Source organism: Sturnus vulgaris, chromosome 4, assembly GCF_052056855.1.
Source record: "Sturnus vulgaris isolate bStuVul1 chromosome 4, bStuVul1.hap1, whole genome shotgun sequence".
In the NCBI taxonomy this organism is placed as follows: Eukaryota; Metazoa; Chordata; class Aves; order Passeriformes; family Sturnidae; genus Sturnus; species Sturnus vulgaris.
In genome coordinates, this window is record NC_142246.1 from 39,813,122 (window position 1) to 39,840,786 (window position 27,665).

The 27,665-nt window shown below is 34.4% G+C and overlaps 1 protein-coding gene across 2 annotated transcripts in view; it reads left to right on the plus strand.

Moving 5' to 3' along the window:
* The window catches only part of FSTL5 (follistatin like 5), a 287,281-nt gene that overhangs the window by 245,058 nt on the left and 14,558 nt on the right, over window positions 1-27,665 (plus strand). For both annotated transcript variants that reach the window (XM_014878572.2, XM_088163647.1), the window contains 3 exons: window positions 5,861-6,010; window positions 12,244-12,351; window positions 13,870-13,994. In XM_014878572.2, coding sequence (XP_014734058.1) covers window positions 5,861-6,010; window positions 12,244-12,351; window positions 13,870-13,994 — 383 coding nt within the window. The remainder of the gene's footprint in view (window positions 1-5,860; window positions 6,011-12,243; window positions 12,352-13,869; window positions 13,995-27,665) is intronic.

The window sequence follows — 27,665 nt, forward strand, 5'->3', positions numbered from 1 at the left end:
CCAACTTAAAATTCATATAAGTAGTTTCAATAACTTTACTGTTAACATATTTATAGCTGATTTCTCCAAATTCTGAGAATTTATGATATAGTTTCCCTGAGTAGGATACATAAAAACACTAGTGTATTCTCCACTTCCATTTATTCTTGTGATGTTTTTCCTTTACTGCTAATCAAATTGCTAGCTGACATGATGCATGTTCCCACAGGAACACTTGGTACTAGTCACAACATTAAGACTTACTCTATATGATATATCAGCTTTCAAAAATAGTAACTTTTTCGCATTTGGATTTGAATGAGTGACCTTGAAATACATACTAAGCATTGAGCTGTACACTTAGTTTTTGGTTTTTTTTTTCTCTAATGCCTCAATGACAGCAGAGCTAGAGCTGTCTCAATGGAATTTGCCTCTTCAGTTATCATTATTGATGTCAAAGGCTGCTGTACTCAGCAACAAGATTTATTTTAGTGTGAATAATTATGCTTTGAACAGCTAATCATACCTTGATTTGTGCTGCTTAAATGAAATTAGGTTGACACAGCCAAAAATAAGCCAAAAAGCACTTTTTTTATGGCTGTTTAATTTAAAAGCTGATTATTTAAGAAATGTGTTAAAATTTTATTGGTCTAAAGTGCAGACTAGATTTTAAGGGTATTTTTATTAAAATGTGGCAATAATCAGGATGAACAGGTAAAATCTCTTTCCTTTTGGAACCTTTCAAACATGGAGTAGCATAATAACTATATCCTCTTGGGGGGGAGAGGAGGGAAGAAAAAAAAAAGCCCAGGAAAGTAGGCTACTGGATAACTTTAAAGTTTTTTTAAAAACTTTTTTTTTTTTTTTTAAAATATTCTTCCCCTTTGAAGAATATCATATATTCCTCAAACTTCTTTGGAAAGTCCTCTGAATAAAAATAATAAAATAACCCAATTCTGTCCCAGGATCAGATTTTTATCAAGTTCAGCATGTGATTGCTAAGTAGTAACAGCTCATGTCATAAATTTCTGGCTATTAATTATCTTTGGCTCTAATCAGAGATGTTAGTAAGTATACCAAACATATTTTGAGGTAGCTTTACATAGCCTTTCCCATTAGGGCATCTACATGATGTAACTATTAACATATTAGTAATAAAGGAAATACGTGCTTGCTTAAACCTCTCCCATTTCTCTACATTTCTCTGAATTAGCTGTTGAAGTGATAAGTAAAACCACAGAAGAGTTGTTTATTGCCAAATAGTTGCTAAATCATAGGAACATTTCTAAATTCAGCAGTGCAGTTTCAATAATAGAGAATGTCTGGATATTACACATGACACTCCAGTGTTCCTCCATAGGTTTCCTATTTGTCTGTCAGCAAACTTAACGGAGCTTCTGTATGAGCTCAGGAGTTTCTACATAGCACTGCACTGTATTGAGAGCAATATTGCAGTACTTACACATGTACATATTTAGGTATGCTAATTTTGCTAAAGGTAAACATATTTTCTTACTTTCTATATACTTGAGAACTCTTATCTAAATATTTAATTACCTCTTATGCAACTGAGTGTCAATACAGCAAAACATTTTGGTGTATATCTAACATGGGAATCAAATAGACTCACTGTGTTTAAAGTGAAGCAAAAGATTTAGTGCTTTACTGGATTGCCATGGGTCACAGAAATTATAAAGGCCTTCTTCCCCTCCTCAGAATCTCCTAAAGTACTTGAATCTTCTTAATCTCAAGTAGAAATTTAGTGAATGATAGTGAAAATTCTAGATTCACAGGGACAGAAATAAACTGATTTCTATTTTCTAATATAGGTTGTTGCTTAGTTAGACCAGCTTTGGCAGCTGTTTGTTTAACCTGTTGTTGAATAGATTCTTACTCAAGTTCAAGTAGAGTCTTTCACCTGTTAAAATATCTCATCATTGTGAAGTGCTTGGGACATTTTCCTCACATTTTCCTCTGTTTATCCTCTGCAAATTAAAATTATCCAAAGACTTAAATTCTAATTCTTATGTTAAAGTGTTTTTATTTTCCTTTCACAATGAATCCCAATTAGAATAATTATTTCCAGAGACTGGAAGAAAAGCAATTGAAACATACCTTTTTGAGGCTAATGAAAAAATCCTTTTGACTTCAACATAAAACTGATTTTCTGTTTACTACAAGAAGCAGCACATAATGGCCAAATTTCAGTGAAATATGCCATCTCACATTTGAATATATGCTGGAGGTCAGAGCAAAACACTTAATTTCAAAATTATTAATGTGACTACATGGCAGACCAAAATTTACTCAGGAAATTAGATTGAAACATACTTTTGTTGTCCACAGAAACTGCCTTGGTTTATACTCTCGCAGCACAAAAAGTGTAGTAAATGCAAACTTGTTTGTAAAAAAAAAAAAAAAGTTTTTAAAAAATCTACTGTGATTTTTAGCAAAGAATGTCAAGAAAAAAAGATTTAATGTAGAAGAGGTGACACATAAATTCATGTTTTAAAACTGTTGCAACCTGTTGGTATCATCTTACTCTTCGGCAGCCATAACATAGCTAGACATTTTATTACACTGCCTGAAGAGTTTGACTCACATCCTTTTAAAACACTGAGGACCCTTGCAGTAAGTGTAAATTAATAAACATAGAATTTGCACATATAAATCTGCAAGTACGTGTTTCCTCTTGAGATTTTCTTGCTCCAGACTATCTTGAAAAACTTTCTCTAAGGATTTATTTAACTCCATCTGCTGACTTGTTACAGAGCAAGACACTTTTTGATTAAAAAGTCTGGGAGGAATACAACAATGAAGTAAATTAATGTTTTATCAGATGTTAACTTTTTTTCTTTTCAGAGAGAATAAATTAGGAAAAAAAGTAAATTGCTCACATTTTAATTAGAAGAGGAAAATGATGGGTTTGTGCTTATATTTTAAGGAGAAATTATTTTAACCAATTACCCAACCCCTGGGGAAATTATTATGAAGCCTCAGAATAACTTCTTGTCGTGTAAAAGAAGTCCAAACTGTCTAATCAGATAAATGTTGTATTTTCAAAAGCAAGATTTCAGTTCTGTTGAAACAGCTTCAGGTAAATGTAGGTTTGAATAACCAGAGAAACAACCACATAAACCAGTTTATATTGGGAAAAACATTCTGTTTAGGGTATGAGAATTTTGGTGCACAATTTTCACTGTTACATTGGAAAAAAAGGTTTTTGCTTTTATGTTTTCATTTTTCTGGGGCAAGTTGAGAATTAGCATTGGATTATAAAAATTTATGTCAACTTGAAAAATATTTTAGAACCTTTAAAGTAGATTTTTATATGTAGATTTTTATATGTAGATATGTATATGTGTGGTTATATATATATATATATATATATTAGACTATATTTGTACTGGTCTTGCAGTGAAAAAATCTTTAAAAGTACACTTCTGGGTATTTTTTTTCAGATTCAGGCAAATGTATAAAGCTGTAATTCATCTCTGGAGGTAGTTATAAGTGCTTAAGTTAGAGTATTTTGCTATTCTGCTGTACATCCCACAAGGGAAGGTGATATCAGAGAAATCATTTACACTAATCTATATCATGCCATGTGAGAGAAACACAGATTCCTTCAGCAGGGATTTTTGATATTTTTGAATAATATATTGAATATGTCCTTGTAGAATTCAGTCCCAGAAACTGATGTGAATGTATGTGAGTCCCTGAGACATAACTGAAAATAATATCTCTGTGTAGATTTGTTGCAAACATTTGTGGATTCATTGCTTGAAGGTGCTCCCTCTGAGAAAATAAAGATGATTGTGTAGAGCAATCTAGATGTAGTTTAAACATGCAACATGTTAGATAAAACATGCAACTAAGACAAGGTATATTTGGAATAAATATAAAAAATAATGAGATCGGTGAAACAACCTTCCACTTGAAGTGACAATTACCCAGAAGGCAAATGACAACAGATCACTGGTATGGTGATTGCACACCATGTTAGAGACAGACTTGCATATGTTGATTTAATGAAACAATGAAAAGCGTTTAGCTACTTTTAAGAATGAAAGTCCCATTTGTCCCATGCCTGTCATTCCTTAAAAAAACCCAGATTTTTAACTTCTCCCTTTGATCTTCATGGCTTCTTATCAGCGCAAACTAAATCTTACTTGTTACTAAGTTGTCCTGAAGTTCCTGGTGATGTGCTATTGCACAGTACCTGAGTTTAGTAACCTTTCCTTATCATATGATTCCTGAAAGACCTTCCCTTTGTTGAGGTTTAAGAGGCGTGTAAAAGCAGGGAGTGGCTTTCAATCTTTTGCGAAGAAACTTCCTCTTTTAAAGCTGGAAATTGATTTATTTCTTCTTATGGCATATAAAGGTTGAGTGTATTTTCAAAAGTGTAGAGGCACATTAGACAAAGAATGTTGATGATACAGAAAAGTTAAGTGTTGAAATGCATCATCTTCTTGAAGTGCATTACTTGATGCCAAAGCTGTTCTGCCACATAATGTTTCCTGTGCCTATTAAAAGGCGTTTGATGCTTAGAAACAGAGTTCTTGTTTAAGAGCTCATCATCTCTTGCTGCTCATTCTACATTGAGTCATTATCTGGTGACATATAATTATTTTCACAGCGGCCAGTTATGATGTATGAGGCAGAGCATTCTAAATTAGGAATAAGCAGTAGATAAGTGGCAAAAAGAAATAATACTTATGATTTGATAAAATTGTGTCTTGTGATGCAAGGAATTAAAAATAAGACTCAAAAGAAGAAAAGGGCAGGAAAACAAAAACACTTGACACATCCTGTATTTTTCCAAGTAGAATGTTTTTCAGGTCCATGTTTTTAAATAATTATCATGTCCATTATAAGAAAGAAATTATGGTATTTCATAAATGGAATTTCCATATATAGTAACATACTTAACCAAATAACTTTTAATTTTGATAAAATCAAGCTTTTTGTGGGAGAAAATATTCACAAATAGATAGTTAAATGATTTGCCATATATTTCTACAAATTGGGAATAGTGAGTATGTAAACTACAATTAGTTATTTTGACTAAGAGTTTGTAGTTATATGTATTATGAAATATCAGTTCACTGAAGTGAACAGATTTTAATTTTTTTCAAATTCATCCTTTTGCAGGAATGGAAGGGCAGAGAGGGATGGAATGCTATTAAGAGGACATTTGGTATTTATTTGGCTTAATACTAGCAAGACAGGCCATGAGAATGTCTTATGGCAGAAGTAGCTAAACTTCTTGATCTTTTAAGCAACCTATCAGCACCTTAAGTGACCAAAGCAGCTGATCTCTCTGACTGCTGCTTTGCCCCATGCCATGTGACAATTTGCACCACACCACCTCCTCTTTCTCTTCATTTGTACATTATCATCTCCCCAGTTAGGTACTTGCCTGGCTTACGTGGTAAGCCATGCCTGCACTGCCTCCCTTTGCCAGGCACTGTGAGGCTGCTCAGGTGGGAGCTGCCAGCTGCTGCACTAACAAGGCACTGTGTGTCTGGTTTGGTTTTCTGGTTTTAAGGTCTCCTGCCCCTTGCTCACTTTACTTCTTTGTTTCAAATTGGTTTCTTTCTCAGGTCAACAAATTCAACTTCTTGAATTTCTAGGAAACATCCCAAAATTTAGTATGAATTATTTTATGTTGTTTATGAGTTGTGGTGCTTACAGATGCAGTTTGCCTGACATGAAATTATGTCCTAGTGTCAACTGTCCTTTTTCCTTCCCTACATTTTCTGAGGGTTTATTGTACAGTTAAAAAAGAAGAAAATTCGTATACATAGTAATTAGTATGTCTTTCTATTACTTTATTAACTGGTTTGATTCTTACACTTTTCCTGTTTCTGTTGAATTATAGGATGAAGTTTGTCCCAAAGCAGATGGTGATCCTGTTCAGCGGTGTATTTGGGCAACTGCTGTTAATGTAAAAGACAAGTTCATATATGTGACTCAGCCCACACTTGACAGAATTCTCATTGTTGATGTACAGTCTCAGAAAGTTGTACAGGTATCTATTTCTCATTTTTTAAGTTACTATCTAATTGAGACAAAAGAATTTAAGACTTTCCTTCATATTTCAGAAACAGAAATACAGTTATCTCGTGAGTAAACAAATTATTTGGAAAAAAGCTCACCTACTTTTAACATTTAGCAGCAGTTTCTGTTTAGCAACTTACTTCTCAATAGACAATTGTGAGGAAGATAACATGAAAATAGCTCTTATAAATATTATTCAAGTAGTTGAGGAAATGAATTCTTTAGGAAGTTGCTGACTTGAGGTACCTTTCACTGTAAAATGAAGATTGGCTAAAATAGAGTCTTATCACAAGAATGTGTCTATCAGTTTTGACAGAAAGGCCAGGTTTGGCTATAGAAGGTGAAGGACGGTTTCTCTGTATGCTTTTAGACAGAGAAATTATGGAAACAGTAAAAATAAACACCACTCTTAGCCAAGACTGGAGACTTTGAATTCAAACATTTTCTCTACTCCTCCTTCTTGGTCTCTGGGATGCTGGAGATACTCTGCTTAGAGAAAATAATTCATTGACTAAAAGAGAGAAGTCAATGCTATGCTACAGCGATTAATAGTCATAGAGTTTGTGCAAAACCAGGTGTGGTGTGTTGACTCCAACTGGGGTCAAACCACCAAAAGCGGTTCTATCACTCCTCTCCCCAGCTGGATGGGAAAAAAAAGGTTTCATGGGTTGAGATAAGGGAAAGATCACTCTCCAATTACTGTCACAGGCAAAACAAACTTGACTTTGAAAATAAATTCAGCTCATTTCACTACCAAAATCTACGTAGGATAATGAATAGTATAACAACTCCTAGACACCTGTCCCCCTGCACTCCCTCCTTCTTGGGCTTAGTTTTTTTTCCTGACTGTCTGCCTCCACCCCCACCAGCAGTGAGGGAGATGAGGAATGGGGGGTCAGTTTGTCAGTTTGTCACATTATTTCTGCTGCAGCTTCTTCCTCAGAGAGAGTAGTCTTTGCCCTGCTCCCTCGTGGGACCATTCCCATGGGAGACAGTTCTCCATGAACTTCTCCAGTGTGAGTCTTTCCCATGGGTTTCAGTTCTTCACAAACTGCTGACTGTGGGTCTCTTTCCATGGGATACAGTCTTTCAGGAAGAGATTGCTCCAGTTTGGGTTCCCTATGAGGTCGCAAGTCCTGCCTGTAGGTGCCTCTTCACAATTTCAAGGGCCATGCCAAAAACCTGCTCCAATATAGGCTTCCCATGGATTCAGAGCCTCCTTCAGGCATTCACTTGCTCCAGTGTGGAGTCCTCCCGGGGCTGCAGGTGGATCCCTGCTCCACCCCAGACCTCCGTGGGCTGCAGGGGCACAGTTGCTTCACTGTGGTCTTCACCCCAGGCTGCAAGGGAATCTCTGCTGCCTCACCTCAAGCATCTCCTACCTCTCCTCCACTGACCTGGGCATCTGCAGAGCTGTTCCTCTGACATATTCTCACTCCTGTCTTGTCTGGTTGCAAGCGCTTCTCCATGATAATACTTTTGTGCATCTCAGCTATGTTATCCCAGAGGTTCTACCCCACCACTGGTTGATTAGATATTGGCCAGCAGCAGGTGTTGGCATCAGCTGGCACAGGCTCTCTCGGACATGGGGGAAGTGTCTGGCAGCTTCTTACAGAAGCCACCTGTATGGTTCCCCCCTGCTGCCAAAAGCTTGTCACGCAAACCCAGTGCACCAAGGTACAAAGCAGTGCTTATAGTATCATCATATTTATAGGAAACAGGTGTTCTTTAGCTAAATAAAACATGGGTTTGGTTTTTTTTAAATTAGAAACTTAACTAAATTGTTAATAAAATAACGCACTTAAACTGAGCTTTGCATGCCTTTTGCTTTTTTGACGGATAAGTGAATGAAAAATCTTTAAAGTATAGATTATATATTAGGCTCCGGGGAGACAGTATTGTGTCCTTGCAATACCTAAAGAGGACTTACAAGGAAGTTGGAGACAGATATATTAATAGGGATAGTAGCAATAGGACAATAGGTAATGGCTTAAAACTAAACGATAGTAGATGCAGACTAGTTGTAATGAAGACATTTTTTACAATGAGGTTTGTGAAAGACTGTCAGAGTTTGCCCTGAGAGGTGGTAGAAGCAGCATCCCTGGAAACTTTCAAAGTCAGTTTAGATGGTGCTCTGAGCAAGCTGTCTAGTTGAAGATGTCCCTGCTCGCTACAGAGGTTTTGGACTAAATGATTTTTAAAGGTCCCTTCCAGCTAAAACTATTGCATGATATAAGTATATACATGTAATGTGTAGTATAGGCATATAAAATTCAAAATAAGAAACAAAATTGCATTTATAAAATAGCATTGATTTCAAAAATAATACTTTTGCATACTTGAAACATCTGCTTTCTGAATTCTGTGTGAGCTGACTGAGATATGGCTTCCTTAAAACTTGAACTATCCGAATGGTGGCAGGGACTTATAAAATGTTTTATTCAAGAAGTTAATAATAAAAAGGTGACGCTTTTTCGCTTAAATTTACCTTTGCATATTAAAATAGAGATAAACTGAGTGGGTAATGAATTTTTATTTTCTGAAAACAATACCTTTTTTACAACCAGTTTGATGTATGACATCAGGAAGACAGACTTTGAAGGAATGGAATGTCTGGCAATATTTTCCATGGTTTCTGACTGACATTCCGGTGTCAGGTTCTTTTTTCTCCACAGGAGGGATGAAATATCAATGTAATTGCATTTATTGGCATTTAGACTTCAGTGCCCAAAGCACATGATTCCTTTTGAGTTCACTGAAAATATGTTTTAATTTAGGTTTTATGAAATACATTTATTGGTAGGCTCTTCTAATTTGTCTTCAGTTGCATTACTTATTTTTTAAAATATGTATAAATATATATCACTTTGCCATTACAAAATGTGCAGAGGTACTTACTGCAAAGTATATGTTAATTAAAAAGTAAAATTCAGTAAATTACCCACTAATTAAAAGTTCAGCCCTTCCCCAGAAATATGTTAAATAATTGTGCAGTTTTTGAATGGTGTTAGATTGCTCTATCATAAAAATATTCAAGTTTTTGTAATAAGCTGAAAAACGTACATACAGAATCCCTAAGTGTAGCAAAGAGCTTTGTGCACTAAGTCTGTGCTAGTAAGCCAGTATGTTGAGCTAAAATGAGGATACTCCAGAAGCTTTCATGTTATTCTGGGGGGAAAAAATCACTTTGAAAGGAATTTTTTTGCGGGGATAGAATAGCATTGCTTTTCCACTAATTTAATATTCTCCAGGTTATGAACCAAGGAGAGTATAGAACTAAATTTACCCCAGCTGTGGAAAACTTTGCAGGAATGGAAGTCTTGGTTTTGATGCTTCTAGGTGTTTAAGTAATCATAATAAATTATTTTGCCATTTCACAGTACTTAACAAAGATTTTTGGAAAGACAATATAACCAAGGACAGTTTAACCAGATAAATAAATAAAACCAGATGTGTTACTGTCACTTTTGAACTCCTAGGTAGAATTTCTATTATTTGTTACTGATCTGAATGTTATTTCCTAGGATACGCTTAGTCAAATAGATGGGAAAAGTACAGGGGGATTTCCTCTGTGTCCAGCTTACCCATGCCATTATTCAAAACAGACTAAAAAAACAAGCAAAACCAAACAAACAGACAAACAAAAAAGATTAAAATAAGTATTTGCAAACGAAGCAAATAAATAATGAAGACATAAAACTTACACAACCTTTTCACGTATATTATAAAACTGTAAAAAGTAAAACTTATGTTGATTCACAGATGTGTTTTAGAATTAAAGTAAGGCTAATTTGGAAGTTAGTGACAAGTTAAGAGATACTTTGTTTAGCATTTCTTATAACATGCATGACTCTGTCTTCTTGTCTTTTAAAAATAAGCATTTATTTTCTAGCTTTATTTTTTGCAAGAAGGAAGAATGTTCTAACCATTAAATGTTGCTCTATTCATATGATATGCACTTACAAAAACACTTTTAAAAACAGGAGGCACAGAAGGGAATTTAGTTTTCCAGACCAGTCTATTTTCATTAGAGTACTGCCTAGCACAGAGTAAAATAAAGATTTAAATCATTTTTTGAAAATTGAAACTCAGCTGTTCAGAAATGAGAGCATTTTTCTTGTTAGACTGCCTTTTTCCTAAAGATCATATTAATACAGAGGATATCATTCCCACACATGTACATGTGCATGTAACCATTTCCACTCTACATCTAAAGTAAGAAACCACCTTGCAAAAAAAGGCTAGTGGGAACAAATGTGGAGATAATTTCATATTTTGAAAGCAAGAGCACTCTAATGAAACTTCCATCACTGTGCAAAAACCCTAAAGAAAATTAAAAATTTATTTGAAAGGACTTTAAGTCATGTAGAAATGCTGTTTCCCGCGTAAAAATAATGTTTATTTGGTTTTGCTTATTACAGTGTTTTCTCTGAAGTACTACTATACATGTTATTCCTTTCTACTATGAAAGTTAATGTAAAAGGTGTTCACATATGTGACAACTAGATTTGAGGATGATTTATTTTTTATGACAGGTATATTTATCAAAATAAGTACTTTAGAGGATTCTATAGCAGACTAAACTGGAATGTATTGGAAACATGGATGTTGTATTTTTAGAGATATATATAGAGGGAGATTTTTTTACTTATCCGGGTAATTCTCATTCTAAAGTAAAGAAAAGCATTTGCTTTCATTTTTAAATTCTTGAAAGCAAGAATTGTGCAGTACTTCATAGCAGCACACCACTAAGTGGGATGACTTAGAGGCTGAAGTAAACAGAGTCATCGTCCTTCAGTCCTCACTGTGCTGCTGGCAGATCAGCCTGGTCAGCTAGAAACAGCTGTGAAAGTCTGCTTCCGAGATGCTCAACTCTTTCTTGCCGCTAGCTTTCCTCTAGGGAGCTGTACTGCCTGTGCCTGACCCTGCAGGCAATTCCTTCTGCTCCTCCTGGCTGTGCCATGACCCCAGCTCTGAACGCAGCTGGCAGTCCTCTGGCAGAACATGTACGGGTCAGACCTTTGTCTGGGAAGCCAAAAGGAAATTTGACATGTCTTGACAAATTAGCCACACAGCAGTTCAAGTATTATTTTAAACAACTCGTTTTCTAGTGTGTAGCAGAAAGAAGTTATCAAACACAAATGACCTTTTTCAAGGGGTAGCTTGTGATTTTAAATGAGCCGGTGTGCAACCTGGCTTCATTTTCCATTTTCAAAAGGAAAAACAAATTCTGCTTAGATGAAGTGGTCGCTTGCAACACCTCAGGAGTACAGTTAAGTATCATCAGCAGTCTCAGCCAGCCATTACTGCATTATCTTGAGGATCTACATCATTAGTTTAAATTAGGTTCACTTAATTAGCCAGCTGGTACTCTCCTTGACACGCTGATAAACAAGCTGTGCTTTACAGTTCCATAATGGTAAGACTGAAAAACAATTTCCACCTATTTTTTCCTCTCTAATGATAAAAATAAAGAAGTAATCCCCCTGTTTATTTAGCCTATGCATAATATCTCTTAATCAAATACATTGTCCTCCCATTTCATACTCTGAATCCTTCAGATTTCTTAACAAAGGAAGTTAAGAGCTCAGCTATCTAAAAGATTCATGATCTCTGGAGATGGTGCTTAAAGTTGCAGGGAAAACACTTTGGTTCTCATCACAGGTCTATGAAAAGTAGCAACTATAATTGGAAAACATATGAAAACAATCCTTCCTACTTCAACAAAATATACACATTTTAACAGCTTTGGGTGCAGCAACATCGTGTTGATTTTTTGCAGTAACATCTTACATTAATTCCAGTATGTGGCTTGAGAATACTCTTCCCTTTTTAACCATTTTTCAGTAATTGGTGTAGTTTTTCAACCAATACATGTAAAGTGAGAGTGATGGCGGGGAAGGCATATAAGTAGTTTTGTACTTGATTTAAAACCTTTGTTTTCAACCTCTTAAAGGCGTCAGTATAATGTAGTTTTTATACTAAGTTTTAGAGTACATAATGAATAAAAAACACATTTTCAGCAATTCAGTAACTCTGAATTAATAAGAGGGCTACTTCAAGAATTGACAACATAATTCTTAAATACAGTCTGTAAATATCTCGAAATGCATATCTGCTCATCATTTTAATTCAAGCATATATATTATGTTTCCTTTGAAAATGTGACAGAAACAAAGGGTTTCTTTTTTTATTATATTTCAGGCAGTGAGTACAGATCCTGTTCCAGTGAAACTACACTATGATAAATCACATGATCAAGTCTGGGTGCTGAGCTGGGGAGACATGGAAAAGAATTCACCAACTTTGCAGGTGAGGTGATCACAATGATTATATGTAAGGAAATACAAACAGGTTGAACCTTTGTGTAACTGCAATGTGCTACATATTTATCTTAAACGTTATTACCATGACCCCAGCAGGCACAGAGAAATTATTTTAGGTAACCAGAAAAAAAATCAGACAACTGACCTCACCAAAAAAGTTAATGATTATTTTCAAGACCTTTAGTCAGAACTAACAATGGAAAATTGATAGAAGGATAAGGAATGCTGAAAACAGCAGCATGTTCTCTACTGAGCAAACCGTTTCTATTCATTATATTTGTCCCTAATTAGACATACTTCCATTTCATTAAGGTCATATTGACCTTCTGGAAGTGTCAGACTCTGTCTTTATTGGTTTTTTTTCAGATGAAAGATATCAAAAACCTTGATTTTTCTCATACCTTGGAGCAGTGACAAACCTAGGGACACTCACTTAAGAAACTTCTCAAGAAGCAGTACTTACCTTACTACTTTTTTTTTAAATTTCTGTTCCTGCTGTTCCTGATTTTATAGCATTCCCCTGAGACTATGATGATCAACCTTATATCAAAATTTTAAAATTCAGTTTTCTTTTCATTTGTTTTCCTTTTCTTCTGAAATGAATTAAATCCTTATGTATTTAATAAATATGTATATATAAGAAATAGAATAAGAGAAGCTTGGAAAGAAAAATTAGTAGCATTTGAAATAATCTTTTCAGCACCTACAGACTCTAGTAACTTTGAGCATGCAAGGTAATTTGTGAGTTGCCACTTCTCCTCAGAGCTGTTAATTGAGTCAGTCTTACCATATTTTAAAGCGAATGATCATCCTCACCCTCGTTTTTAATTACAGCATAGCTAAAAGATTGCCTTATTGTCTCTTAAAAAAATCCACTCTTAAATGCATATATGTGAAAAACATGGTGGCTATTATATGGAATTGTCTTTTATTCACCCATAAACATCTGCTTCAGAGAAGGTCCAAGATTTTGGGATATGAATCAAAATGGTTCATAACAATTTTAGGAATATGTACACTTAGTTCAGCTTGCTCTTCTGAAATATGTCTGTGCTATGTCGAATTATCTCATGACTGACAAGAATTTGGAGTATGCATAGCCATATGTTCCAGTGGATTTGTTGATAGCATCTTTGCACTCTGGCTGTAGTGCTTAAAAAATTTAATCTCACTCTAAGATCTAGTTTAAAAATAGATTAAAAACTTAGTTTAAACTAAGAACTGTTAAGGGGTTTAGTAATGTAAATAAATAAATATGGATTCGGGGGTGAATAAAAAAGAGGGAGAGGAAAAATAAGTATGAAGACTAAATGGTCAGGTATGTAATAGTTCTCTAAAGTCTGTAACGCTGAATAGCTTTATTCACTGTTATTTGCATTCCTTTTCTTGCTAACTTGGAAAAGACAATACAAGAGAATACAGAGGCAATACTGTATTTATTCATTTGGATTAAGATTTGAATTTTAAAGAGTACTTCTATAGTTTATAATAATATTTTATGCAGGTGATAACACAAGCCAGTGGGAGTGTTTCTCATCACACAATCCATACTCAGCCAGTGGGAAAGCAGTTTGACAGAGTGGACGACTTTTTCATTCCAGCTACAACCCTTATCATTACCCATGTCCGGTAAGTTTATCTGAATGTAATGAATGTAGCATTGTCTTTGTGTTCATCCTAAGAACATATGTTTGAAGAACATATGGTATAGAGAAAGAGAGGCTGAGGAAAACAGGACCACACTTAACACAGGCATAAAGCAGAGCTCTCCCCAGCACCTCAGAGAGAAAAATCTGTTTTATGTCCTCAAAATACACTAGTAAGAATGTGATCTATAATTTTCTTTTTTTTTTTCTGTAACATTTCTACCTCTAGATATTGAATAATTCTGCAGTCTAGGATTTTTTCAGCTGAGTATTGCATTAATGTGTATTAGTAGTTTGTATGTTTACAACTTCTAAGTTTCTTTGCAAGCTGACACAGATCCATTTTGTCTCAAACCAGCTCTGCCAACAATTATCCATTGTTTATTCTGATATTCCAAGTTCAAGTTTCTGTAGGAATACCTTCATTATATAATCTTAACTGTCATCATTGTGTTCTAGCAAAATTCTCAAATTACAGGTGTAAATAGGCATCTCCATTTAAAAGGAATATAATTTCTGATTATAGTAGTACATTTTTGTGAGTGGCAGTCTTTTAAATGTGAAAACATGCAATTTAGGATGATTTTACAATTGATTTTGGAATTTGTTCTGCATGTGCCTGGGAGGAATCTAGTCTTCTGTATCAAAGAACATTCGGCTTCTTCAAAGGACATTGTTGATGAAAGATATTTTGTTTAATTTCCTACAAAACTCTAAGCTAACAACTAAGTTAACAATCAGTCATATGCAATTTAAAAAATAATGTATAGATAATATAGCTGAATAATAAATTGACTCTAAGTACCATTATTACCATATTTCTTGAACTGAGTAAACAAATTCCTGTTGTGTCCCTGAAATAATCTGCAGTCCTCACATTCAGCCGTAGAAAAACATTAAATATTTCTGCTATATTTGGAACAGATATGTATTCTGGGGAAAAAGTTACTGTTTTGTAAACTAGCAAGGACTAGAAGTACTGCCTAAACAGAACTGACATTTAGATACTTTAATGTTCAAGTAACTAGGAAAATAAAACCATGGATTGGGATAAACATCGTACTAGGAGGGGAATCAGGACTGGGAAAAGAAAAATAGGGCCAGTCCAAAGCTAGTGTTGGATTCACCTTGTCTAACACAAACTATTTTAAGTTGATATTTTTCACCAATAGGTCAAGTAGGTGCTTCCTGCTTTGCCTGTTACCTTCAGCTGCTGAGTCGTTTCACATGTCCTATATGAGGACAAGAGAAAACTCAACTCAAGAGAAAATAGAATGAAAGAATTAAAGAAAACACACAGGAATAAAAAAGGAGTATTACATTAATTGAGCACAATGCCTGCAAATATATAATAAACACGGACATAAATTCAGGCCTAGTAAAGTTTTTGGTTTTTTGTTTGGTTGTTTGATTTTTTAATATTCACATGCCAGATAAAATTGCCAAGATTGCCAAAATGCCAAAAGAAAATTCTTGGTCTGGCAAAAAGCCTGCAGTAGTTTGTCTACTGCTAAATTCATAGATTTGGGGGGTTTAATGAACAAAATCAATTTGGTTTTACCAAATAATGAGCTTAAGGGGAATGCTATTAATTCTGAGTGCCTTTTCTAAAAAGAAAAGAAAAAACCCACTATGTAGACAAATAAGGTGCTTTTTTTCCCAATGTATTCTTCAAGAGCTCTTTATGGTAATCAGTTGTTGAAGAATTTGTCTTCCATTAAATGTCTGGCCTGCAAGTACCTTGCTTTTTTTGTTTAAATAGGGATGTAATATGTGAACAATGTTATGGGAAAGATTTAAAATTAACTATATTCATCAAATTAGTAGTGATGTAGAATAACCCAGTGTATTAAATTTAATATCACCAGTCAACAAAAAAGCCCCCACTCAATCACAGCATGTGTTTCTTAAGGCTGTTAGGCAACAAACATAAAACTTGAGTTTATTATTCTTGGGAGTATATACCAACCAGGGGAGCAATTTATGAGTGTGAATTGCAAAAAAAACAGCTAAAAGGGAAATAACCCTACTGGCTAAGTCAGCTTGTGTAGTTAATTGCTCAAGGGTCCTATTTACTCTTTGCTAGAAATCAGCTCCCTTTGACCATGCAACAGCAACTCCTTTCAGAAAAATGAAAATTTTCTGTAGCTAGGTGCATTTGTTACCTGTAAACTAAAATTTTGAATGATGGAGCAGAAATCAGTATGCATGGCTTAGCAAATTAGCATCCAGAACTAAATACAGTCCAAATAAAGGCAGTTCTAAGTAAAAAAAGGCATATCACTTAAAAAATTAATTAAGTTTTGTAACAGCTAGCACGAACCATCTGATACCATCTGTGGTATATTACTATCTACAGAATATTCTGTCCAATAGGTTGGCTTATTGACACATAGGAACAGAAGCAAAGGCAAATAATTTAAAGCTATAGAGAGGAATGTTTTTGTTTTGTTTTGTTTTGTTTTGTCTTGTTTTTTACTTTTCAATAATATCTAAAGTGGTAATTACTAGTAGTAGAAATACTATAAATTTTGGTCTCAAGTAAACAGTAATTAATTTCAATGAGAAAAATTTATCCCATATTTTTCCTACCAGTTATGTTTGGGTATACTCATGTCTTTTCGTACTTATCATGCATCAGGAGTGATGTTTTGATAACCAGCAGTCATACCATACATGCTCTGAACAACTGTGATGCACCATCAAAGCAGCAGCTAAACCAATTAAGTAGGCATGAGCCAAAAGAAGTGGAGGAAGAATAGACAAATTCCTTATCCTTAAACTTTCTTTGATAGTTGTCGGCTAGTTAATGTGTGTACAGAAGAGGGCAAGAAAATAAACTATCATTCTAGGGAGAAAAGTGTAGTAGGTTTGGTAGCACCAGTTAGTTTTGGGACGTTAGGAAGGTGTCTCTCTCCCTTTTATGTTCCATGATACTATTTCCTTCCACTCAAACTCCATTAGGAATCAAATTATATTTTGTCTGTAATCCTTTTGTATCTGCATTTGTAAAGACATATATGTGTGTGTATGTATATGTTTATTGAGAAAAGAAAAATATTTCTTAGTTTTAGTGAAAATATACTAAATATCTCTCTAATAATGTGTAGAGGAGTCCCACTGATCTTTCCAGATTGCAAATCCATGGTGGTACTCAGAGTGTCAGCTGCAGATAGACCTGGTTGGCATCCCGTTATGATGCTTTAAAAATATAATTGTCTTAATTCTAGAATTTCGTGTCTGTTGTTTTTGACAAGACTGACTCTAAGGGAGGAATTGCATCATGCGTCTGAGCATTCCTTCATGATAGAAATAAATTTCCTTATTTTTCTCACTAAGCAAGCTCAGAGTTTAGAGAAAGTCAGTTTCCTGTGACTTTTCATGAGTTTCTTATGCCAGCTAGTTGTAGTGTAATGCACAACAGATCTTAGTCTTTATCTTAGAAAAGGAGACTGTGACACAAAACAGTAATAATTATTGTTAGAAAGAACTCTGAAAGAAGTTCGGTCAGTCTTGCTGTTGGAAATCTGAAGATTTCAAAAGGAAGAAATTTTATATTCATCTTGCCCATCTTGAAAAACAGCCCATCCTGCTATTATCATTGCATACACTGTAAATATATTTTGAATTATACCAAGAGAATGAATGAATGAATGAATGTAAAGCACTGTTTTTCATGCACACTCTCATGCCCATATTTTTAGTATACACAGCTTGAAAAAAGTTTCCCCCTCCCCCTAGTTCTGTTGAAAAATTACCAAACACCAATGCCTCCAAAAGTATGTAGGATGAGCTCTATTACACTGTAATAAATAGTACAAATCCCAAGGTGTTTTTCTTCTTCTCTTTCTGAAGATTTTTTCCATATGTAGATGCATCTTACAAGAATTGGATATATATGTGTGAACACACACATTTAGCGAGCTAGGGAATTACAGCTTGGAAATTCTTTCTCAGGCCTGAATTTCTCCTGACTCTCAGGTCCATTCCCAGGCTGACAAGCTGACTACAGCTTCAGTTAGGGAGGAAGTCTCCCAGGGTGATAATATGGTGAAAAACAGAATGGAATTCATAATAAAGATTAACACCTGGTGACTTTCCCTTGGGATACATCCTGAGGTACTGTCCCAAGGATGTTTTTCCCAATTGTCCAATGAACTACTGTCCTGTCCTAGCTGCACGTAACACACTTTAAATACAGGCTGTCCATACAATAAAATTGGCCTTTTTCCCCTAAAGAGGTCCGTGTGTTTTGCTGTCCTTTCTCTCTCTTTTTAGCACAGTGACCACATATATGTCCTTATACATTTACTAAGAAGAAAATTTTATTCAGTGAGCTATTTCTGTTCCAAAGCAATTCAAGACAACCAATGATCTTGTCCTTAATTATCTGCTAATACCACTCCTTATCATAAAAATAGACTTTTGCAGTTAGTATGTGGGATGGTTGCAGAAAGATGACTTGTACAATACTCACGAAAATATATTCTTGGAAGTCTCAGAAGCAAAAGGGCTGATTATTTGTGTGTTCATAAATCAAAGTGAACAAAAGATAATTGGAAGAAATGAAGGTCTTTCACTACACTCTGTAAAATGCTTCAAAAGTAGTATTAAATGAGCTCATTGTAATGGAGTAATTCTAACTTTTTAGATGTTTTAATCTTTGAGCAGTGTTTTAAATGTCATACAGTTACCTGACCTAACAAGTGGAAGAATGAGCAATGGACTTACTGGTGAGATGGCTCAGGATCTGAATAGAGTTAACATATTCTGTTTGAGCTTTTTCTCTCTTTTATGCCTCTGTTGTGTACGGTAATAGGGGAAGCAGTACGCACTGCTTTCTAAAATTACATTTATTCATTTGCACAAAACAATCCAAAAACTAAGCTTTTCTTCAAGAGGTAATTGGAATGTGCTGCCAATGCATTCCTGTGAACCTTCTTAAATGAAACCCATGTGGAGCAGTAAGTCAGTACATTCACATTTCATTCCAGAGTTTAAGCCCCTACAGAGGTGTGAAGTAGCTGACAGTGTGTAAGAGCGTTTTCAGTGTTTCTATGCAAATAATCAAACAGAAGATATTATTTGCGAAAATCCTACATAATTAGAAAAAGCTTTCTATTCAGTAGTTTCTGAGTGAAACAATGGAAGTGTCAGCTGTAGATGAAACATTAACAAAAGAAATAGAATTAATTTAGGGGTTGAATTTTTCACATAGTATGATTTAGTGTGAAGATAAGAAACAATTTAATATTTTACTAATTCAGTCAACAATGCACATTAGGGGAGCAGAAATTTTGTGACAGTTTTAGTAATCAAACTATAAGCCTATAATAGTACAGGGAAAATAGGGAAGCAGCTTGAAAGCTTGAGGAATCTGAAACAGATCAGTAGTATCAGGGCAAGAAAAGAAGATCTAGAAAGTATTCTGCAATTTCTAATAAGGATTTTGGAATCTTTCAGTGAGTCCTACATGGTACAGCACACAAAACAGGGATAGGGATTCACTGCAGCCTTCTACTCTGTGTCTTAGTGAGACTTGTGCTAAATGGAAGCCTTGTGGTCATTTTTTTCCCCCCTCCTCATATTTGTCCCCCAAAAGAAGAACCCTTCTGGTCCATAAATATGTTGCTTTTGAAAAATAGTATTTTTTTAGGAAAGATAGAGAGGAGACAGCAAAAAGTCTTTTTCTGCATCTTTTTTTGGCTTTAAATAGTGGATTTTAGAGCATCTTTTTTCCAGAGGGAATCTAAAGAATGAAAAATTGAGATTCAGCTCAGACAGTTTATAGCATTGAAACTTACTTTGTCCATCTACCATCATTGGCAAGAGCAACAACTATTAAAATAAGTGACATTTTAGAAATGTGAAGTCCTCTTTAGTGCATCAAACTTATATTCTCTACTTCAGTCCTTCTCTGTTCACATGCTCCCACCAAAAAAATTATAAATGTAGTCACTATATATATCTCTAATCTATGAAACTCTCAGTCCTTTAGGTAATTACAAGATACACCATGTGCCCAAATTTGCATCCTTTTTCAGCTCCACTCCTGTACTCTAACTGACAAGGACCATTGTTTGCAGGCTTTAAAATGTGCTAGGCAGTACAGATCCCAACTGTGTCTGTGGGAAGGCACCTACAGAAATCATGAAGGTAAAGATAATTGTCATCATTCCACAAGTCCAGTTAAGATTTATTGTCATTGAAATGATGTTCAGAGGCGCACATAACTTTTTGAAGCCAGGGCATTTTGGAATTCAAGAAGAAAATATTTTCAATTTTAAAGTTTATTTTCATCTTGGTGCTATGAAATTAAATAAATAACTAATTTTACATTTAAATGTAGCCAATATAAAATTATTTAAATATTTTTATTCAGTGTGAGTTCTTCTAACCATGCAAAATAAATGTGTGCACACGTAGACACAGACATATATAGAAAGAATCAGTCTGGAAAACGATCTTGTTTGTGGAATCAGTTTTCCTGCATGCCTTTTCCCACATCAGCTGACAATTCAATCTGACTAATTTATTTAACTTATGGTCCAAATCTTTTCCTCTTAGGTACCTGGAGTAAAACTTCACAAAGTTCTTGAACAACAAATTCCAGCTGTCAGCAAAAAAATGGTTTCATAAAAAACTATTTCCACTTCAGTGGGGCTATTTAGAAATGAGAATTCCCTTCAAATGTTACCTGAAACACAAGATTACAGCCAGCCTTTAAAAAACAGCAGCAGTACCAACAATAAAAAAACAAAAAAAAATCCTTTTGTTCTACTTGACCTTCCCCGTTAGCTCAGAAAGTGCCTGGAACCTGACTTGAGTTTAAGTCCAGTCAGCTGTAATACAGAAAAAGGTAGTTTTGCTAAACTGTAAATTTTTTTTCACATTGTAAAGTTTGTTCTCTTTTGCATATGCAGAAGTCATTACAGGAATATTTATCTTTGGAAATATATCTTCCATGTGGAAAAACCATTGCTAAAAGTAAATGTTGTACCTGTCTCCTAGAACCTACCTGCTTTTAAAAATTCAGCATCTACCAGTACCAGTATGTAGAAATACATATGTAGAATACATGACACAATGTAATGTTTAAAAACATAATCAACTATAAGAAGAAACTAATCCCTGCAATTATGGCACATCATTTGTTGTATCCAGTGAATAGAAGTTATCTTAGTGCTGCCTTAATTAGTCATTGGTTTTCAAAAAATGCACCAAATTATAAAGAATCATTTATTAGCTTAGAGGCAATCTCAAATTGATGCAATTAACCAGTTTTGGTTTTTTGGGTTTTTTTGTATGCTTGTTAGGAAAAAATCAGAAAACAATTATTTTTACAAAATTTCCTGGGTCTGGCTTGGATGGAGCTAATTTTCCTGATAGCAGCAAGAATAGTGCTGTAGTCTAGACTTGTGACAGCAACCTAGTAAAAATGTGATTGGAAATTTTCATTTGTTCAGTTATAGTTTTTAACATTTAGAATAGATTTTTGCTAATTGTATTTAAGGTGTCCTATTTGTTATGTTGCAAATATAACAAATATTTTTTTTAATCATATGAATCAAAGACTTTAAGGAAACTTTCAAATCTACGCAAATGGACTATTTTTGTGTTCCTTCCATGGGTCCTCAGCTGTCAGCATGTAACATCTTATGGTGAATAAAACATCCAACTTCCATCCTAACAGGGCCACTCAAACCAACTCCCACCTTCTGTACAATCTACAAACTAGAACACAGAAATTTGCCATGATGTGCCTGATCTTTTTTCCCGTTATAATCTTACATTTTACAGTCAAATGTCATCTCTGATGCTTCTATCTGCAAAAAAATAATATTTTATCATGTTTTTAATGAAAAAAAAGATGGACTTTTTTTTTTTCCATCTAATATTTTCTTAATTTGGGTCTCTAGTAAAAACTAAAAGGAGAGAAAGGAATTGTGGTAAAGTTCAGTATTTGTTCTTAAGAACATTTACATATCCCCAGCTATAACAGTATGTGGACTTCATGTTTAAAATGAAGAAAAAGATCTATTGAGACTGTTTTGATGTATGCAATTTATCACCCTTGTAGTCCTTATCGCTACCTCATTATTCATTCTGACTATTTCTTTTGACATATATAAATTTTAATGTTCAGTCCATATGGCATCTACCCACCTTGATGTTACCACATTTTCTGAAGTGCCAGATTTTCTTAATCCTATCCTACCTTGTACTCACATTTTGGAGCATCTTTAGAATCTTTTGTTCACTGTATCTTTGTAGCTAGCCATTTCTTTGACTTTTATTGCTTTAAAAATGATTGGAGTTTTTTCTTAAATTTCTAGCTCTCCTTCCTTAGAAAGTATGAGACAGAAAAATGCATTTGCTTCCAACACTAAAATTAGATTTTTGCTGTGTGGGTTCCTTTATGATATAACACAAACAGTTTCATATATTCCTGGATACTAAAAATGTAGAAATTAGGTTACTTCCTTTTATCCTAAAATTTCTTGGATTGTTTCTTGTCAGCATTGTACAAGAATTTACAATAATTTAAAAGTGTATTGTAATACATATCTTGCAAGTGCTCTCCAAGGGAGACCTCAAAGAATTCATAGACACCTGCATCACTACTACCCTAAAAATTCAGAATTTATCCCTAAGCTGTGTAAATGTGCACTAAAAGTCAGGAGTCCTGGGCTTTGTGCAGCATGTTAAAAGAATTCATCTCTTCCCACAAAAAGTGCTTGCAAGCACTTACTTGATTTATCCAGCTGAGTTACAGAAGACGACTTGCATAGTGTTTCCCGAAATAAACGCTTAAAAGATTGTTTCACTTTTGGGTTTTCCACCCAAGTGCAAACTATCCCAATAAGAGTTTTGTTGATGACACTTACAATGTCATTTACTTCAGCTCAGCAGCATTAAATTTGTGGTTTGTTTTTTAATCCAGAGCCGATGCTATTTAATATGATGTAGGATAAACTCAGAAGCTGAAAGCTTATTAATGCATAAAACTATCTATTTTATAATATTATCTTCTATCTCTGTTACATATTGTCTACTAATGGATTTTTTTTCCTTCAATCTCAGAGGACAAAGCTTAATTTGAGATCTTTTTATTCTAAGAATATAACACTTGTCAGGATTCTTTTAAGCCCTTGCTGAAATATTTCTTCCTTTCTGTCTTGCATGGCTCTCTTGAAGTCCTTGATATCCTTATTTTTCAAAATAATGGTCAGTATGTGCTGAGAGAATAAAAGAAAGAGAGACAAAAAAAAATTTCAGTATGTTTGACCATCATTGACTGTGGAGTCTTTGACATACAATTTAATCCTCTCTACACTGAGCTTCCTCACTGAGAATGGAAATAGAGAAGCCATATTCACTTCTATGAAGTATATAAAAAGCAATATAAAAAAATAATAAAATCTTCTGAACAAATCTGAATATCAATCTCTGAAATATTGGAATACTTACTATAATGATCACTTTCATTCAGGTGTCTCAGGTGACATTCAGCACTTGTCCCCTTTGTGTGGGACAGCAGGTCTCTTCTGTGTTTTTTTTTCTTTTGCCCCTAGCCCTTGCAATGTCCTTTTTTATTATATTTCAACACACTTTAGGATCTAATCAGGAATTTTTTCATTACTAAGACTGTCTGCTCCCATACATCTAAAAATGTTCATTTCATACTACTTAGAATTTAATATTAAGTTCCTTTCTGAATAAATCAATGAAAACCTACACTTGTTTTTATCAGCATTATTTAGCAAACTTATGATTTCTGATGGGTTAGATCTCTGCTGACCTCTATTTTTACAATAAAAAGGTATTGCTTAATCCACATAATAGTAATAATAACAATATTGATTTTAATGAAAGCAAGTTATAGCCATCTATATATTAATTTTCGTCTTTCATCCCACATATGCTGTAAATTTCAAAGGTTACCTGTTATTGGATAGATTTTTTTTTCTTCTAATTGGAAAAGTACAGATGAGATTTTAATGTGCAAATCTATAAGAACACAGAAACCTGAAGTTTTCTTAACTCAGAACTTCCCAAGCAGGAGTATAACAAGAATCAATATTTTTAGAAAATTAGACCTGCCATCGAATTCTGTTCTTCATAACAGAAATTATAGTGATGATCTTGTTTTACTCTAAAATTACTCATTTTCCATAAGAGTGGCCCCACAGCCTTATAATCTGTGGGTTTTAATTTTATTTTTTCCCCCATTTTTAAGGATTGCTAGTCTATTACTTCCCAGGTAAAATATCACAGCCACACAATACTTCTGCAAATGTTATTTCTATTTTTTATGAGACACTTTTAACTATTTCATTTACAATAATAGCAACAACTAAACAGATAAAGTGTGAAGAGGGCAAAATATTGTACAGATGTGTGAATGTATGTGTTCATGCACATAAACATAAAAAATAGAGAATTATTAAGATTTTCTGGAAGATGGAAGTATTTTCTCAGATAGGAAGATGCTTTGTGCTTAATGCTGTTACATGCAAATACCAAAAAAGGAGAAAAAAGTGCCTTTTCTGATACAAGAGAAAAATATGAAGCAATGTTTCAAAGAGCATCAGAAACAAAATTAGGAAAGCAAACTTAGAAGGTCAAAAAGTGCTATAGCACGCACAAGAAAGGCACTATTTGTGCTAAGGAGCAGATCCTACTGGGAAAAATCTACTTAGCCTTTTGTTATCATCAACCATATCTGAAATGCAAAAACTATAGAAAGGTCTTTTCTGAGCAATCTGCCAGAAAGGAGCTATTCCAGTCAACAATAATGTTCTAAGTCCTGAGAAGAAAGCTGTTGTGCTCTTGCACTGCTGAGTTTTTGAAAGTAGAAACACTTCCACAGTTAAAAATATTTTTTATCTAGAGGTAAATATGTTATTTTCTGCATTATACTACAGAAGATGTAATAAAATGTGACAATAAAATTTATGCATTTTAAAATCACTTTAAATAAGAAAACCTAATTGTGTGGTGATTTAAAAGGTATGAATGCCAGGCATCTGAAATATAAAATAGCAATGCGAGCAGTCTTCTTTACAATCATCTGTGTATGGATATAAATTGAAGAGTAATTTTAACAAAGTAAATAATGTTTGCAGTGTTGTATGCTAAGTTTTTAGAAGATTCTTAGTTGCATTGCTGGCAAGGACTCCAAGCATCAGTAAAGGCAATTGAGCTATAGAGGTAAAAAAAAAGTTCTTACACCAATTTTCCTTTTTCTTTTATAATTAATAATTCCTTCTCCAGAGCTGCTGTGGATAACTTAATTTCAACAGAAAAATGTTGGTATACAACACACTTCTATTTCAGTGTTTTGTTTAAAGGGTAGCAGTTTGCCATGTTGGCAGATTAGGAGCTTTTTATAAGATCAGTGTAAACCTTGTATCTTTAACACACTAGTTTTGTGTAGTTAATGGCAATTTCTTTTGAGACCCAGAAAACCTTGGGTCAGCAGATTTGATCAAACTTTGAATAATAGAACTTTATTTTCCTGGGTTAATTTTTGTATACATTTTGGAAAAAAAAAATCTAAGGCATAGAATATTAGGAGGCTTTAAACAAAATTTTTATTCACTCAGGATAAAATAGATAGTAGTTTGGAGATTTTTCTTGAACATAATTATTTGGATCATATAATCTCTCTTTTGTACAAAAAAGATGAAACTCTGCTTCTTGCACAAATAATTTTGATTGTAGCTTATTTAATTATCTTCTGTTATATTTGCTTTCTATTTTGAGAACACAATTTTCCTGACGTGACTGACTTCAGATTTTTAAAAAGTCTATAGTCTTCATAAGGAAAATCTCTGGGGGTAGACCAAAACCAGAAAGGATAGAGGACATGTTTTTATATTATCCTTCTATTTCTTCATCTCCTCTCCTCTCCTCTCCTCTCCTCTCCTCTCCTCTCCTCTCCTCTCCTCTCCTCTCCTCTCCTCTCCTCTCCTCTCCTCTCCTCTCCTCTCCTCTCCTCTCCTCTCCTCTCCTCTCCTCTCCTCTCCTCTCCTCTCCTCTCCTCTCCTCTCCTCTCCTCTCCTCTCCTCTCCTCTCCTCTCCTCTCTCTTCTATTCTGCCAGTCTTCCTGAAGTGAAGAGTACATTTCTTAAAGTTTTTACGTTAATATATTCTTTAAAAGAAATGAAAAATTAAATTTATCCTCATTTCTAGGAAAAAAAAATCCCAAAGATTTTCTCTATTTCATCATTTTAAACAATGCTTAGATATTTCCTCTTTTATACTGACTGCAATTGGAGTGGTAAGCAATATCTAAAAGAAGAAAATAGCATCGAGGAACTCAGGTTGTTAATTTGTCACCTGTCGGCAGCTCCACACTTGCATCTTGCTTGGCTATGTGTGAGTAGAAGAGACAAGATAAGTTTCTTTACCTGAAAGAAGAGGGGAAAAAAATGACACCTTGCAAATTTAAAGAAGCAGTGTCAGAATTCACATGACTTAGGCACTTTTCTAGTACAGAACTTAAGTTCTGCATTGAGTTTCTTCTTCATGCTTTGTTTTTCTCTTGTGACCTTTGCTTCAGTGTGTATTGCACAATAACCCAGTATATATTTCACAGAATTATAAAGATAATAAATGTTGGTAAGACAATTTGGATCTAACTCTGACATAGTTAATTCAAGAAATTGTGCCTCAGTAGGCTTTAATTTCTTCCTGTTACCCATGCTTTAGAATGGGAAAAGTTGTTTAGCATAGGCAGTGTACCATTCCCTTGCACAGTTTTTATAGTTCCTGTCCATAGAAACACTTTAAAAATCATTCTTTATAAACCAGGAAATTTCCTAAACTTTTAAAATCAGTACTTATAGCATGGATACTGGCCATATTCCATTATATTTAGTATTCTTGAAAAGTATTAGTTATCTTTTGTAAATTCATTGTCTGAAGTGGATTCCATCTTGATGTTTTGCAGTAACCATACTGTTAGTTCTGTCAGAGGATACCAAGTACTTTAATAGTGTCATGAAAACATAGTTCACTAAGATATTGAGATAAACAAAGTCGCTTTTGGAAAATTCATACATAAGATTTGCATGCAGTTCCTAGACCTCCACAAAACCGTAAGACCCCTAAAAATGAAAGGCAGACTCTGAAGAATTTCTCTTTGTCTGTTTGATGACTCTCTAGCCTTGAAAAAATACTGAAGTTGATTGTTATGGCTGGAAAATTATACTTTCTATGGAAAGAAAAATGATGGTTTTCTGTTAAAGCTGCACTTTGAGAGCAGTGAAAATCATCTTCAGAGATTCCTGAAAATTCTGGGAGAGACATCTCTATTATTAGGGCTGTTTTGCATGGAGACTTACATAACATTCTTCACTTTATGCAGGCACTTTCACCAGTGCCAGCTATTCCTCTAATCAGTAGTTTTAATTTTTGACCACAAAGGGCAGCTTTAACAGCCCCTACTTCTGTATGATACCTGAACTTATTATAATGGCTTGGAGAAACAGACAATCACATTTCAAATGTAATTGTAGCTCTTAGTCACATCATGATGTAATGTCAGTCATTTAAGCTTCAGTTGTCCAAATCTTGTAGAGTTTTATAAGGCTATATTTGGATGTTATGTTTTCATGCTGAGAGGATGCTTATGGTGAGTGTGAAG